This window comes from Arabidopsis thaliana, chromosome 3, assembly GCF_000001735.4.
Source record: "Arabidopsis thaliana chromosome 3, partial sequence".
Lineage (NCBI taxonomy): Eukaryota > Viridiplantae > Streptophyta > Magnoliopsida > Brassicales > Brassicaceae > Arabidopsis > Arabidopsis thaliana.
Window position 1 is genome coordinate 6,194,471 of NC_003074.8, and position 16,252 is coordinate 6,210,722.

At 40.9% G+C, this 16,252-nt stretch overlaps 4 protein-coding genes across 9 annotated transcripts; 2 read left to right on the plus strand and 2 right to left on the minus strand.

Annotated features, from left to right (window-relative positions):
* The first annotated feature begins 38 nt into the window (after nucleotides 1-38).
* Nucleotides 39-5,954, plus strand: NRPD2B (nuclear RNA polymerase D2B). Of its 3 annotated transcripts, none has more exons than NM_001338327.1 (8): nucleotides 39-244; nucleotides 490-915; nucleotides 1,287-1,514; nucleotides 1,689-2,569; nucleotides 2,953-3,244; nucleotides 3,384-4,277; nucleotides 4,373-4,680; nucleotides 4,749-5,947. In NM_001338327.1, exons 2-8 carry the CDS (start codon nucleotides 853-855, stop codon nucleotides 4,765-4,767), a joined length of 2,685 nt encoding a protein of 894 aa, NP_001326261.1. In that variant the 5' UTR covers nucleotides 39-244; nucleotides 490-852; the 3' UTR covers nucleotides 4,768-5,947. The 3 variants fall into 3 exon arrangements, with proteins under 3 accessions (NP_001326261.1, NP_188437.2, NP_001326262.1); NM_112691.4 differs by having other exon boundaries at nucleotides 46-244; nucleotides 5,233-5,954; NM_001338328.1 differs by having other exon boundaries at nucleotides 46-244; nucleotides 4,373-5,954.
* A 99-nt stretch (nucleotides 5,955-6,053) lies between these two features.
* MYB4R1 (myb domain protein 4r1) lies at nucleotides 6,054-10,282 on the plus strand. Of its 4 annotated transcripts, NM_001202993.1 has the most exons (9): nucleotides 6,054-6,684; nucleotides 7,179-7,216; nucleotides 7,287-7,489; nucleotides 7,555-7,642; nucleotides 7,777-7,976; nucleotides 8,112-8,264; nucleotides 8,396-8,710; nucleotides 9,089-9,592; nucleotides 9,681-10,174. In NM_001202993.1, the coding sequence occupies exons 1-9, from the start codon at nucleotides 6,219-6,221 to the stop codon at nucleotides 10,111-10,113; spliced, it is 2,400 nt and encodes a 799-aa protein (NP_001189922.1). In that variant the 5' UTR covers nucleotides 6,054-6,218; the 3' UTR covers nucleotides 10,114-10,174. The 4 variants fall into 4 exon arrangements, with proteins under 4 accessions (NP_001189922.1, NP_001327710.1, NP_850607.1 ...); NM_001338329.1 differs by adding an exon at nucleotides 6,803-6,834 and having other exon boundaries at nucleotides 6,093-6,684; nucleotides 7,170-7,642; nucleotides 9,681-10,282; NM_180276.2 differs by having other exon boundaries at nucleotides 6,093-6,684; nucleotides 7,170-7,216; nucleotides 7,287-7,642; nucleotides 9,681-10,282.
* EMB1270 (Pentatricopeptide repeat (PPR) superfamily protein) lies at nucleotides 9,959-15,331 on the minus strand. The gene is made up of 4 exons (NM_112693.4): nucleotides 11,704-15,331; nucleotides 11,344-11,544; nucleotides 11,123-11,213; nucleotides 9,959-10,982 (listed from the first exon to the last, which is right to left on the minus strand). The coding sequence occupies exons 1-4, from the start codon at nucleotides 15,219-15,221 to the stop codon at nucleotides 10,470-10,472; spliced, it is 4,323 nt and encodes a 1,440-aa protein (NP_188439.2). The 5' UTR covers nucleotides 15,222-15,331; the 3' UTR covers nucleotides 9,959-10,469.
* A 288-nt stretch (nucleotides 15,332-15,619) lies between these two features.
* AT3G18120 (F-box associated ubiquitination effector family protein) lies at nucleotides 15,620-16,102 on the minus strand (the record flags this gene model as incomplete). The annotated part of the gene is made up of 1 exon (NM_112694.1): nucleotides 15,620-16,102. One exon carries the CDS (start codon nucleotides 16,100-16,102, stop codon nucleotides 15,620-15,622), a length of 483 nt encoding a protein of 160 aa, NP_188440.1.
* Nucleotides 16,103-16,252: the final 150 nt, after the last annotated feature.

Genomic DNA, 16,252 nt, shown 5'->3' on the forward strand with positions numbered 1-16,252 from the left:
AAAGCGCACTTAGCCACTTAACGCTAAAACATCGTAAGGACATACCTGTCATTTCCACAAGTGCCACTCGATTTCGCCACTCCTACAGTCCTACTCGTCGACTGCTCGCTTAACCATTGAAAAAGTGAGCCAAGGGTTTTGATTATTTTCGACGTCTACGGCGAATCTCTCCGCATCTTCATCGATTTCCCGGCGACGTTTACTACCGCCGTTTTACTCAATCGTGCCAGCTTAAGCAATCGAGGTACCCATTTTAGGTGTTACGCTTTGATTCTGCTTTTAAGCATTGGACAATTCCGGAGAATATGCTTTAGTTTCCTCTCTTTTGGAGAATGATTCGGTTCTAGGGGAAAGATTGTTGATTTCGTGTTTGTATTCATCATTGATTGAAACATGCATGATGCATTTTCGTGGTTCATGGTTTTTCACGGCTTCTTATCATTTTCTCTGTCTTTTTTTTTTTTTTTTTTTTTTTTTTTTTTGTTTCAGTGTGTATTGAGGTATACCAGAGATAGACATAAATGAGATGGATGTTGACGAGATCGAGTCTGCTGGGCAGATCAATATTTCTGAGCTAGGAGAAAGTTTTCTCCAGACTTTCTGCAAAAAAGCTGCGACATCTTTCTTTGAAGAGTTTGGACTTATAAGTCATCAGCTTAACTCCTACAACTTCTTCATTGAACACGGGCTTCAGAATGTGTTTGAGTCCTTTGGTGACATTCTTGTGGAACCGTCTTTTGATGTAATAAAGAAGAAGGATGGCGATTGGAGATACGCAACGGTGAAATTTGGAAAAGTCACTTTGGAGAAGCCTACATTCTTTTCGGATGACAAGGAGCTTGAGTTTCTCCCATGGCATGCAGGCTTCAGAACATGACATACTCAGCAAGGATCAAAGTCAATGCCCAAGTTGAGGTAACTAAACTAACAAAATCTTTGTCGAAATTAAGTAAGCTTGTCTGGATTTGATGAATGATTTCCCTTGCTTGAAAACTCAGAAAGGCCAGTTAACTATCACTTTCTAGTTCAACATTATGCAATATGTCTATGTAGTCGAGAGTGGAATACCACATGGTATGAAATATAAAAGAAAAACATCTTAAGCTTTTTATTTATTTAGTTCTTCCCCATTCCCTCACTGTTCTTTAATTGAGTGTTTCATGCTTGTGTGCAATGACTCTTGTACAGTCAAAGTTTTGATGATGTTTCTGTTTTGCTGTCCATGTATCTTATTCTTGTAAATGTAGTTTATTGTCTAACTGCATCTTCACTTTATAAATTACTAGGTGTTCAAAAAAATTGTTATTAAACACGACAAATTCAAGACTGGACAAGATGAATATGTCGAGAAGGAGATACTGGATGTCAAAAAACAGGACATTCTAATTGGTAGCATACCTGTCATGGTGAAATCTGTCCTTTGCAAAACTAGCGAGAAAGGAAAAGAAAACTGCAAAAAGGGGAATTGTGCCTTTGATCAGGGTGGATATTTTGTGATAAAGGGGGCTGAGAAGGTGAGTTAAACCATTTTGGGATCTTTTTGCATATCCACTATCATGGGATTTCTATTTTGAACTATTTTAGTGTATAGCTTAGTGGAAATTAGTTCTCTTTTTCTAATATATACTGGAAAAAATATTTTCAAGTTGTTATACAACTTCCTAACGTGATTATAATCTGTCTTGCAGGTGTTTATAGCTCAAGAACAGATGTGCACAAAGAGATTGTGGATTTCTAATTCACCATGGACAGTCTCCTTCAGGTCCGAAACTAAAAGAAATAGGTTCATTGTGCGCCTCTCGGAGAATGAGAAAGCAGAAGACTATAAGATAATGGAGAAAGTACTGACAGTGTACTTCTTGTCGACTGAGATTCCAGTCTGGCTCCTGTTCTTTGCGTTGGGTGTTTCATCAGACAAAGAAGCCATGGATCTAATTGCTTTCGATGGTGATGATGCAAGCATTACCAACAGTCTCATAGCTTCTATCCATGAAGCTGATGCAGTGTGTGAAGCTTTTCGCTGTGGGAACAATGCCCTAACATATGTTGAACATCAGATCAAAAGCACCAAATTCCCTCCTGCTGAAAGTGTGGATGATTGCCTCCGTCTGTATTTGTTTCCATGCCTCCAAGGTTTGAAGAAGAAAGCCCGATTCCTGGGCTATATGGTGAAGTGCCTTTTGAGCGCGTATGCGGGAAAACGAAAATGTGAAAACAGGGACAGTTTCCGGAATAAACGAATTGAGCTCGCTGGAGAACTGTTGGAGAGGGAGATAAGGGTGCATCTTGCACATGCTAGAAGAAAGATGACCAGGGCCATGCAGAAACAACTCTCAGGCGATGGCGATTTGAAGCCTATAGAGCATTATTTGGATGCTTCCGTTATCACCAATGGGCTTAATAGAGCCTTCTCCACTGGAGCATGGTCTCATCCTTTCAGGAAGATGGAAAGGGTCTCAGGTGTTGTAGCTAATTTGGGTCGTGCAAATCCATTGCAGACTCTGATTGATCTGAGGAGAACGCGACAGCAAGTCCTTTATACCGGCAAGGTTGGAGATGCTAGACATCCGTAAGTGAAAATTTCCACCTCCCCTGGTATATTGAAATATATCCCACGTACTTTAACTAACTGATATGGTTGCATTTACTCAATGTTACATGTCTTCAGACTGTTTTAAAGATATTCATATTAACCTATTTAGTATACGATGGCGATCACAGTTTCTGCAGAGTCTCGTCGGTTTATAATATTGAGTTTGTATAGATGTTGCTGCTATTAAGAAACTTTGATACTGTCTTTCTTGTTTCTTTGTCCCTTGGTCAATCTATCTGTTGTCCTGATGCATGTATTGAGATTATCCATTTTGGTTCCTTTTCAATGTGAGCGGTTACACAATTAAATCGTGCTGGGAAACTGAACTATGGCTGCATTGTTTTTAATGTTGGCCACAGGCATCCTTCTCACTGGGGCAGAGTATGCTTTTTGTCAACTCCAGATGGTGAAAATTGTGGTCTTGTGAAGAACATGTCTCTTCTTGGACTTGTTAGCACTCAAGGTTTGGAGTCTGTGGTGGAAATGCTCTTTACTTGCGGAATGGAAGAGCTGATGAATGATACCAGCACACCATTGTGTGGCAAACACAAAGTTCTTCTCAATGGAGACTGGGTTGGATTATGTGCAGATTCTGAATCCTTTGTCGGGGAGTTAAAAAGCAGGCGGCGCCAAAGTGAATTACCTCTCGAGGTATCTTCTGTTTCAGCAAATGTTTTGCTATATTTTGATATTCTTGTGCTACTTGATTATTTGCTTTGGATTTTTCTGCTTCAGAAAGTATCCTATGTCGAATATTATTTACATATATGTATCACAACGTTATCTGCAGATGGAAATCAAGCGAGATAAAGATGACAATGAGGTGAGAATTTTCACTGACGCTGGTAGACTACTCCGACCTCTCTTGGTTGTGGAAAATCTCCACAAGTTGAAGCAAGACAAACCTACACAGTATCCTTTTAAGCATCTTCTTGACCAAGGGATTCTCGAGCTGATCGGGATTGAGGAAGAAGAAGACTGTACTACAGCATGGGGAATCAAACAGCTTCTGAAGGAACCAAAGAATTACACGCATTGCGAATTGGACCTATCATTCCTGTTGGGTGTGAGCTGTGCAATTGTCCCATTTGCAAATCACGATCATGGGAAAAGAGTTCTTTACCAGTCTCAGAAGCATTGCCAACAAGCCATCGGATTCTCATCAACGAACCCTAACATCCGCTGCGATACGCTGTCCCAGCAGCTGTTCTATCCCCAAAAGCCACTTTTCAAGACATTGGCGTCAGAGTGTCTTGAAAAAGAAGTTCTATTTAATGGCCAGAACGCAATTGTTGCTGTGAATGTTCATCTCGGGTACAACCAAGAGGACTCCATTGTGATGAACAAGGCTTCATTGGAACGTGGTATGTTCCGTTCAGAGCAGATTAGAAGCTACAAAGCAGAGGTTGATACTAAAGACTCGGAGAAGAGGAAGAAGATGGATGAGCTTGTTCAGTTTGGAAAGACATACAGCAAAATCGGCAAAGTAGACAGCCTTGAAGATGACGGGTTTCCTTTCATTGGTGCTAACATGAGTACTGGCGATATTGTCATTGGCAGATGCACCGAGTCTGGGGCTGATCACAGTATAAAGCTCAAGCACACTGAGAGAGGAATTGTGCAAAAAGTGGTATTATCTTCTAATGATGAAGGGAAGAATTTTGCAGCGGTTTCTCTGAGACAGGTAAGTTCCAGATCATACTGAATCGAGCTGTTTTTCAGAGAATGCATTCTTATGATGAATCAAATGTTCCATTGATTGGCTTTTACATCTTGCAGGTTCGTTCTCCATGCCTTGGAGATAAGTTTTCCAGTATGCATGGCCAGAAGGGTGTTTTAGGCTATCTAGAGGAACAGCAGAATTTTCCTTTCACGATCCAAGGCATAGTTCCTGATATTGTGATAAACCCGCACGCTTTCCCTTCTAGGCAGACACCAGGTCAACTCTTGGAGGCTGCTCTCTCCAAAGGAATCGCTTGTCCTATACAAAAGAAGGAGGGTAGCTCTGCTGCATACACCAAATTGACACGTCATGCCACTCCTTTCTCCACTCCGGGTGTCACTGAAATCACCGAGCAGCTTCACAGGTACATTCTTCACATTGTCACTTGGTTTTTAGCTCGTAAAACAGAATATTGAATTATATGCAATACAGATTGACATTTGGTTCCTAGGGAGTACAGATGGATGATATCATTAAGGGTAGGAACTAATTATTAATAATGTTGCCTGGTTGGAGATGTTTGAACTTTGGGACTTTGGCTCAAAAGCTGACATGATATGCATAATACCAGCAAATCGAGCTAATATACTGCACAAGGCACTAAGCTAGATTTGAGCACCTTACTTGAAACATGTCATAGTGGATCTTTGTTTTGTTTCCTAGTACCAGAAGTGAGCATGATTTATATGACGGGCAAATATCTCTGTAAGACCAAAAAAACTAAGAAGTTGGATGTTCTCTGGTTGATTAAATTGTGCCTGCAAAACGTCTAGAGGATACACAGAATGGGCTCAAAAGCCATGTATCAGTATATAATTAGTTAGAGGATTGATGCTGTGAGCCTTGTGATTATGTATGATTCGTTGAACCTTTCTTAGATCATTGTTGATTGCCAATGGTAAATATTTGTGGTTAGGGCCGGCTTTTCAAGATGGGGAAACGAAAGGGTCTACAATGGTAGATCGGGTGAGATGATGCGCTCTCTGATATTCATGGGCCCAACTTTCTACCAGCGACTTGTCCACATGTCAGAGAACAAAGTCAAGTTCAGGAACACCGGACCAGTCCACCCGCTCACACGCCAGCCAGTCGCAGACCGGAAGAGGTTTGGCGGGATAAGATTTGGAGAAATGGAGCGAGACTGCCTAATAGCTCACGGTGCATCCGCTAATCTGCACGAGCGGCTCTTCACTCTAAGTGACTCTTCTCAGATGCACATCTGCAGAAAATGCAAGACCTATGCGAATGTGATCGAGAGGACTCCAAGCAGTGGAAGAAAGATCAGAGGGCCATATTGCAGAGTGTGCGCATCCTCCGACCATGTGGTTAGGGTCTATGTTCCTTATGGAGCTAAGCTTCTTTGTCAGGAGCTGTTCAGCATGGGCATTACTCTCAACTTCGACACCAAGCTCTGCTGATTCCCCGTCATTATTATGTAAATAGCTTAATGCCTTAAGACCATGATGATATGTGTAGTTTGCTTCAATCCCTGTTCTGGTTAGTGTTGGTTTTGGTTTGGTTGATTCTGTAAGGGTTATCCGAAACGAAGAAATCGTTAAACCAAGCCACTGAACTAAATCTTAAGTGTTGCTTTTGTAAGAGTTGACTCTTTAACCGTAAATGATGATCGGATTTTGTAAAAATCAGTTCTTTTGTCAACGCTAACCGGTTTATATCTGGTTTTCTATGTGTTTTATAATGATCCGACCCAGACCCGGCCCGTTTGCACTGATGCCGCCAATGTTAAATTGGTCAGACATAAATAAAACCTTAAGTATTAGGAAAACATTCATCGTCTTCTTCTTCTAGAGGCATAAACCCTTGGCTTGGAGCCGTTTCTCTCATTCTTCGATTTGATTCAATTTCATTTTCATAAAGAAGGATTTCTCTTTCTGTATCGCGATGAATCGGAACAGCCTATACGAAGCTGATGACGATGATGACGATGACGAAGAAGATGACATCGGTGAAGACCTCGAAGATTTAAGACGCGCATGTATGGTCTCTGACGTTAATTCCGATCAATTCGCGTCAAAAACCGGTTCAATTGAACCGGAAGGAGTCGGTGGCGGAGAGATACCGTCGGATTCAGAAAACGAAGATGACTTTGAGATGCTTCGTACAATTAAGAGCCAATTAGCATCTTCCAAGGATGCGGGTAGAAGCAGTGGTCCTCCCATGGGTTTGTCCTTGCTCTCGGATTCGGAGAGTGAAGATGATTTCGAGATGATTCGGAGTATTAAGAGCCAATTGTCATTGTCCATGGATGTGTCCCTTCCTCCAATTGGTTTATCTGACGATGAAGAAGATGATGCCTTTGAAACACTTCGTGCTATTCGTAGGCGATTCTCTGCTTATAAGAATTTCGGTGAGCACAATTTTGAAATCTTATACTTGTTTTCTTTTCTATTTGCGTTAAAGCTACTGATTTGTTAGATAATGTTTCTGTGTTACCTTTGCAATGTTCGTTCTATGGTTATCTGAAGACTCTGCCTCAACTGATAGTTTTTTGCTGATGGTAAGATTAATTTGAGTTCCTTCAGTTTCACTATTGGAAGCTAGTTGTTATAAGGTGTGAAAAATGCAGACTTTTTCATCTTGTTATTTGGTTTTTAACAGTCTATTTATGCAATATGTATTGTCCCTGATGGAATAAGTTAGAAGCTCTCTGTGCTTATGTTTGATTCTTGATATGATGAATTCATGATGCTAGGATGATATTGGTTTGCTTGTATGGTCTCTGACGTTAATTCCCATTAGTTCTTCTTATTTGGTTTGCTTGCTTGTCTTTTTATCCAGTGTTTTAAGTGGAAAATATGCTTATGTGGTCATTTTCTTACTATTTTTCTGCAGATTCGGAAGGAAAATTCATGAATGATTCTCACGGGAAGAAAAAGCAGGTACATAACTCGGACAATGAACCTTCAAGCGAAATATTGAGTAGATCTAATACTTGTGAAAGCTTTCCAGATCACGGGAAATCAGTTGTCACTGTGCCAGACTCAGAGGATGTACAAGATGGTCATATGCCAGCTGCGAGTTCAAGTTTCCCTGAAGCTGCACGAGCGTTTGTTGATGCAATCAGGAGAAACAGAGCATATCAGAAATTTCTTAGAGGAAAATTGGCAGAAATTGAAGCAACGATCGAGCAGAACGAGAAACACAAGAAAAATGTTAGAATAGTCAAAGATTTTCAAGCTTCTTGCAAGAGAATTACTAAACTGGCACTCTGTCAGAGGAAAGATCCTCGTGTCGAATTAATCTCAACACGGAAATCTGGGCCTTGTGATAGCTCCGAGGTAATTGGGCCTTGTGATAGCTTCGAGGTAATACTTTGATCTAGTTTTCCTGCCTCTGCTGTTTTTTTGTAGTCGTTAAAAAAAGTACTGCTTCAGCTGTTTTCTGTTGACCGTGATGGAAAATGTTTCTTATCCTAAATCCCTTGTGTTTTTTTTTGTAGGGTAATGATAAAAAGATATCTCCTTTGACGTTGGGTCCAGCGGAAAACCCTTGTGTTGAAAATTATAGGATGGCACTAGAGAAATATCCAATTTCAGTGAAACGCAGAAAATGGTCTACTGAGGAGAACAAAAACCTCGCAAAAGGTTTAAAACAAGAAGTTCAAAAGATACTGCTTTCTGAAGCAATTGAACGGTCCAGGTACTACTTACTCATCTTCTTTTAAAGTGCAATCATTAAATCTGCTGCTTAAGATCTTTTCAGATGCAGACTTAGTTTAGGTTTTTCTCATTTTAATTTTTTCGAAAGAGTTGAATGACAGATATTTCTTAACAGTGACTTGGAAGGAGCTACATATGATATAGACACTATCAATGAATCGATCGGAAATCTTGAGATCACACCAGAAATGATTAGGCAGTTTCTTCCGAAAATTAACTGGGATTCGTTGGATATCAAGGACCGTTCTGCTGCAGAATGTGAAGCTCGGTAAGTTCCTCCTTTATTTGAACTCTGGTTACTAAGATAAATCAGCTTTTAATCATCTATGGGTGTACATATACCATCACTCTCTTATTTTGATATATTAGTGGATTTTCTTATCCTGTGCCTCATTGTAGGTGGATGAGCTCGGAAGATCCATTGATTAACCACGGTCCGTGGACTGCAGCAGAGGACAAAAACCTACTCCGAACTATCGAACAAACGAGTCTTACAGACTGGGTTGATATCGCGGTGTCACTAGGGACAAATAGGACCCCATTTCAATGTTTGGCTCGATATCAGAGAAGCTTGAATCCAAGCATATTGAAAAAAGAATGGACTGCAGAGGAAGATGACCAACTTCGTACTGCAGTAGAGTTATTTGGGGAGAAAGACTGGCAATCTGTTGCAAATGTATTAAAAGGAAGAACTGGAACTCAGTGCTCGAATAGGTCAGTTTTATCTTCTACATTCACCCATTTCTTTATGAGTTAGATATTAATTACTGTAGTATGTTAAGAGGTAGCCTCGTCCCTTTCCCTCCATCTGCAAATTATATGAATTTAATTTAGTTCAGTTCGATCAATTGCCTCAAGAGCTAGTTTGTTTGGTCAAAAGGTCTATAGGGTTTATAAACCACCCATAAAGTCCATGTTTAGTCGATGTGGGATTATATCATAACCTCAATATGCACTCATGTCTCATTGGTGACAATCCTCTAGGATTTTAGATTGAGTTACAAGGTTATGTTCTGTCATTTTATGTGCTTGTTTATGTCTGCATTCAGATACATGATTGAATATCTAATTTCATTCTCTCTATACTCTCAGATGGAAAAAGTCGCTTCGCCCTACCAGAAAAGGGACATGGAGCTTAGAGGAAGACAAACGTGTAAAGGTAGCTGTGACACTCTTTGGATCTCAAAACTGGCATAAAATTTCTCAGTTTGTTCCTGGACGGACTCAGACTCAGTGTCGGGAGAGATGGTTAAATTGTTTAGATCCCAAAGTAAATCGTGGGAAGTGGACTGAGGAAGAGGATGAAAAGTTGAGAGAAGCAATTGCAGAGCATGGATATAGCTGGTCTAAGGTGGCTACTAATCTGTCATGTCGTACTGACAATCAGTGCTTGAGGAGATGGAAGAGATTATATCCTCATCAAGTGGCTCTTTTACAAGAAGCTAGAAGGTTACAAAAAGAAGCTAGTGTAGGTAATTTTGTTGATCGGGAATCAGAGCGTCCTGCTCTTGTCACAAGCCCTATTTTGGCACTACCGGATATATCTCTAGAGCCAGAACCCGATAGTGTAGCCCTGAAGAAGAAACGCAAAGCCAAGTAAGTTAAATAGATTATTCCTTACATACACACACACACACACGTAGCTTTTGTGAATCTAACTAAATTCACCTTTTTGTTGATTCAGGCAGAAGAAGTCAGATGCAGAGAGACAACCAAAGAGACGGAGAAAAGGATTAAAGAACTGCTCAGGAGATGTATGTAGACAAGAGAATGAGACTGTTTGTGAAAATGAACCGAACAATGGAGGAGAGGAAAGGATGTTGGCATTGGAATGTCATGACGAGATCCAAGACAATGCAAAGGAGAAGCCAAAACAAAGACGCAAAAGTGTTGCAGAAACTGTTTGTGAAAATGAACCAAACAATGGAGGAGAGGAGAGGATGTTGGCATTGGAATGTGATAACGAGATCCAAGACAATGCAAAGGAGAAACGAAAACGAAGACGCAAAAGTGTTGCAGAAACATCTAACAACACCACTGGTTTAAAAAAACTTACGCCTAGGAGAAGGAAAATATCTGCAGTTGTTCCTATTAAGAACCAAGATGCACCAAATTAGTTGTTTTTTTGGCTCTTGAAAATTTTGAAATTTATTGTATGTATAAATATGTGTAATCCAAACATCTTTAGAATAGTCACTGATTCTAACAACAACGACAACAAAAATCTTGAACTCAACAATAAATAAGTTGAACTAGGCATTGGTAGAAAGAGTAGTTGAATGCATTACATTTTTTTTCGTTCACGGTAAAAGGTTGTTAGACGCAATAGCTCTGTTTAATTTACTAAACCCTATCGATAAATATTACATGAACACTTATTCTAATTAGTATCCACAAAGAGGAAAATCAAAACTGTCTGTATACAAATAATCACTAATGAGATTTTATAATAAGAGAGTACAATATCATGACATCACTTGCTTCTGACGAACTTCCTTCGAGTGTTAATACCATTCGTTTCATTGCCCATTTTCTTCTTCTTCATCTTCTCTAACTTCTGTCTATGTCCTTCAATATCTGTCTTTATCACTCGCTCTCTCATCTCGTCTGGTAGCAACGCCAGTCTCGAAAACTTCTTTGGTGACACAAATCCACCAAGTCTCTCTTTGATGTGGTTAAACGCAGGAACAAGTCCACGTCTTATGAAACACCCGTCAATCAGGTCCATCGAGTTTGATTCTGGTAAAGACACCGAGTCTTTTAGCTCCAAGTCGAAGCAGAACGGCGAGTCCTTCAACCACATTCTGAGAGAGTGAGCTTTGGCCACTAGCAGTCCCGTTCTCGTCTTGCAGGGAAGAAATGGAGAACCCATTTCCCAAAGACACGCCTTTAGCGTTTTATCAAGGGATATACCGTTGTACTCTGCGGTCCCTGTGATTAAGACAACTGACTTTGGAGACTCTGGGTAGCCTTCCAGTGATGCATCCTGAAATGGGAGAAGAATAGTAACAGAGGGTTATTGGTGAATATGAGAATGATTCTCAAACGATCTTTAGTTATGCAGGCATTTGTGGAATATGATGTGAAGATGCAGAGATATTAAGAGAGAAGAAAGAGATGAAGTGCCTGCATGTGGTCAAGCCATAGCGTCAGGGCAACAAGTGCTGCACCTCCAGACAGCCTTCTGAAATCCGCACCCCAGTCCTTGTCCGCCACCCTGAAAAATCAAAGTGAATCACAAATGTTACTGCTAAACACTCTGTGCATTTGGAAACATTTGCATGAGAAACAAGTGACTAGTTCATGGGCGAGTGTTAACACCATTTATGAACGTATACAAGACTGACCTAAAAACATCGAGACTGAAGATACCCCTTTTGATTCCCAATTGGAAAACCCATGATGCAGTAGCTCTGAGTTCAAACGCCCAGAGAAGATTCAAAAGAGCATTAACAAAATTGAGAGCAGCATTGTCCTCTATGGATTTCAGTTTCTCGAACCATCCATCCACCTCAGAAACTAGCAACTCAGGTCTTCCAGCTAAAAGCCTGGTAGGTATCATTAAAAAACCAGAGAAAAAAATTCATAAGAATCAGTACCATATGATATGATCCTGTATCAGATTTTATATTATCATAATAAGAAAAGCCACAAACATGATCTTAACAGAACTATACTCTTTAAGGAATGCATCAGATCATCTATACCTGATAGGAAGATCAAAACCAATATCTTCAAGAGCTTTAAGCAGCAACATGACTTCAATTTTTTCCTTGGAGAAACTCGCCGCCCTAACAAAGCAAGTCCATATCCTGTGGTCTGGCTCTAGGCCCTCTTTCTTCATTTCCAAAAGCCTTTCTATTCCACTGTTATAATCTTTGCTCCGAAGGTAAGCATCAATAACTGAACTATAAGGCAGAGTTGTTAGTTCCACTTCTGTGTCTTTCAGGTTACTAAGAACTTTTTCAGCTTCTTGGGGATTTCCTGAAGAACTATATGAAACCATAAGCAGATGCATTGTAGCAAGTGTTGGTTCTATTCCCGCATTCTTCATCATTTGCAATAACTTCTCTGCCTTGGAGTCGCTTCCAGAATCTCGGGATATTTTCATCATTGTGTGGTAAAATGAACGGTCTAGTTTCAAACCTTTTGAGAGAAGCTCTTCAAACAGTTGTTCAGCTTGTTCAAGGCATTTTTGCTTACCAAAAGCAGAGATCAAGCTCTTGTATGTGTCCAGTTTTGGGTCCAAACCAAGATTTCTCATTTGCTGCATAAGCAAGTACCCTTCTTCTGGTCGTCTGTCTCTACAATACATTATAATCAGAGTATTGTAAGTGGTCTCGTCTGGTTCCAGTCCAGTTTCTTTTATCCTCTGGTATACTTGAACTGTCTTCTTGTAATCCTCGATAGCCGTATACATCTTCAGCATGGAATTCCATATAGCAAGCTCAACCTTGAAATTGGCCTCTTCCATTTCAGAGACCATAATTTCAGCATCTCTAACTCGTTTCCCTTTGCAGAGAAGCTCAATCATCATCCTATAAAGGCGGATTGTGGGTAAGTAACCAGCAGCTTTCATGCTACTGTATATCTTCTTTACCTCAAAGATATTTCCAGCTCGGGCAAATGCGTCAAGCATCAAGAGAATGGAGCTTTTGCTAATCTTAAAGCCCATATCTTGCAATTCTTCAACAACAACGTAGAGCTCCTCGAGTCTCCCATCAACACACAAAGCATGCAACAAAATATTGATGGATTCAACAGTAGGAGACGGACCATCCCTCATCATAGTGTTAAAAATAGCCCTTGCCCGCTCGTAACAGCCACACTGAGCATAAGCCGACATCAAGCTGTTCCATGTCTTCAGATCAGGTGTTCGTCCACTTTGTCTTAGGTTGCCAACCACACTCTCCGCTTTCTGCCATAGTTTTTGTTTTCCATAAGCCTCAATGATATCAGTATACATAGGCGAACAAGCAAAGTGGAAGCCTTTTGTCTCAGCCTGATTAACCACTTGATGAGCTGTCTCTGGAAAGCCAAGCTTGCAATACACAACAACCATGCTTTTACAAACACTTTCTGAAGCTTCGCAGCCAGATAGTCTCAGGTCAGAGAAAACCTGAGAAGCTTCAGCATAATGTTCATTTGCTACACAGCAGTGTAATAGAGTCTCATACATGGTGGAACTGCCAAAACACCAGCCATGAACACATGGGTCAGCGAAATATTCATCTAGAGCAGCGCTTAAGTTGTTCACCTTGCAATGTAGAACAATTAGAGCTTCAGTTATAAGTCTTTTAGATCCACTGGCATGCTCTTTCAAAAATTCAAGTAACTCAAACGCTTCTGAATGCCTGCCTGATGAACTATAGGAACCCAGGATAGACAATAGAGTGTCGTTTTCCAATTCATAGCCATTGGTGATAGCCACTTTCAACTGTCTAGCAGCGAGATCAAAGCATTCGCCCTTAACAAGCACTGATGAAATCTCTAGTGGGTTCATGCCACACAATTCTTCCATGTCTCTGATGGTTTTCTGAATGTCATCTGACCTGTTTTCCTTCATAAGTCCAAGTATCATCAACTCATACAGAGTGTAAGACGGTGTATGACCATCAGAAATCATATCACGGTATAAACCCCAGGCCTTTCTTGTCTCGTTGCCTCTTAGTAATACATCCAACATTACAGAATACGCTAAATTATCAGGTTTAGTGCCTGAGCGCAACATGCAACTGAAAGTATCCTCAGCCTCCTCTCGCTTTCCAGCCTTGGCATAACCACAGATAAGAGCACTGTATGTCTGCAGAGTTGGTTTGATCCCAACATCAAGCATCTCAGACATTAAAGCTGCGGCTTCCACTGTTCGGTTTGCTTTTCCAAGAGAATCGATCAAAACAGTGTAAGTAATAGCATCAGGGTTCCTACCCGACAAACCTTTCATGTCCTTATAAAGCTGTAGCGCAAGATCAAGTTGTCCCTGCTTGCCATACATGTGAATGATCGTGTTGTATGTCATCTCATCTTTCCCAAACCCCATTTTCTGCATCTGTTGGTACACCTCCTTCACCTTCTCCGTATTTCTTTCTCTGGCAAACGCATACAGCAAAGAGTTGTATGTCACTGCATCAGGGAAAAAACCTTTAAGCTCCAGCTCCATGAAGAGCCTCTCAGCTTCAGCAGCAAGCCCACATCTTCCATAAACAGAAATCATAGCATTATAAGTCCACAAATCAGGCTGACACCGATGAGCTTCCATATCCTCAAAAACCTTCACTGCACCATCCAAATTCGAATCCCGCGAACAGGCACTAAGAAGAGTGTTGTAAGTGATAGCATCAGGCCTAAGACCCGAATTCCTCACCATATCTAATAACTCAACAGCCAAATTCGGAGTCAACCCACCAGATTTAAGCCTAGCGTTGATAAGAGTATTGAAACTAATAAGATCTGGAACACACCCTCTCTGACGCATTGCATCGACCAGCTCTTGTGCTTTCGAAAACTTACCACTACGTGAATAAACCCCCATCATTGCGTTGTACACCTGAACCCTATCTCCGACGGTTGGCTCAGCCCTAGTGAAAATCTCCACCGCAAGGGATTCCTGATTCCACCGTCCCAAAACACCGAGTATAGCAGCCACCATCCGAGCGTTAGGAGAGTGCCAATGACGGAGATTGAGCCACTCAAAAACCTCAAGAGCTCGTTGCCAACTCTCTTGACCAACTGATTTCACGACGAAGCAGTAATCAGTAGGAGTCATCTGAACAAGACGAGCATCGAGAATATCAGCAACGAACTGATTAGATTTCAAGCTTAGAATCTTATCCGTCAGAAATTTGACTCTCTCTCTCCAGTCTTTAGCCTTAATCAACGCCACTTTATTCATCTTCTTCACTCTCCTTCTCCGAGTCGCCACGGCGGTTTCATCTTTCGTCTTTTGCTCCTCGCGGGAGGCAATTGAATCGACGACATCACCTGAATCCGGTGTACCGGCGATGGGAGAAACCGGAGAAGAAAGAGTTTGTGAAGGTGTGGAATCATAAATCTCACGGAGATTCAAATGTGGCCATCGGACGGCGGGAGAAGCTCGACTGTAAGTGAATTTCTGGGAAGAAGAAGTAGTGCTGCTGATGTTCGCTTGTTCATCTTTAATCTCAGGATTAAGAGTGGCGCGAACGGATAAAGCAGGAAAAGCTAAAGCCCCTGCAGAAACCGCCATTAATGTCTTCTTCTCTCAGCTTCATAAATTTCGTTGTACCGTTAAAAGATGAGAAGCGAGTGAAAGAGAAGAGTGATCTTTTAAGGTTCCTGAGAAAGTGAGAAACAAACTCCTTGCCGTCTAAGATTTTTACCAACAAACACCTTGCTGTTTTTAACTGTGACAAGGATTTTATGAAGCGAGACGAAAGTTGCGTTATAAGACCAATTTTAAAGATGAAGAATATAAAATGCAACCAAAATCCGTGACCTTTTGATAGAGTGTATGATGATAATTAAACAAAATTTGACAAAATACAAGATTTACATGAGAGCCAGTTTGGAAAAATTGGATAAACTAAAAGCAGCGACAATGTTGAGAGAGTTCCTCAGCTTAAAGTTGTGGCCATTTGATTTGCGCTAGACTTGGAACATAAGAACAGATACGTGGGTGATAAAGGCTATGTAGCGCTCCCGCGTCTCTGTGTCTTTATCCAAAAACACGACAACTTTCTTCTCCTCGTCAACAAAGAAATTCCCAGCGGCAACCTGAAACTGCAAACCAGTTAGTGGTTCCATACCCACCGCTAAGAACAACTTGCTCCACGACGCTGTTTCGGGCTCAATCTTAGTCGTAATCCATATCTCCATCTGTAATGTATCATCTCTCTCAAATAACACTGTAAGTTGCTCATCTCTAACACTAGATAGAGTCACAGTATCTTCATTAAAAGAGTGAAACGGTAGACTTAGAGGGGGTCCAAATATCTCTCTTGTAAAATCATAACAGAGTAAGAACTCAGGGAGATGCTTTTGTTGAGTATTTCCCTTGAGAGACACGCCACGTGCAGAAAACTGTATCTCCCAGTTCGCAGAGTTAATGTTAGGGATAGTAATATTCATCCGTGGTTTAGAGGAGTTGAGGACTTGAGGTAGTAGAGTTCATACTGTACGTATCCGTAACAAGGTTCACTAAATCCCTTGGAAGATTGGCCATCATCATCTCAAGGATCATAAATAAGTTAGGTTAATGCTTCAGAAGATACTCTCCTC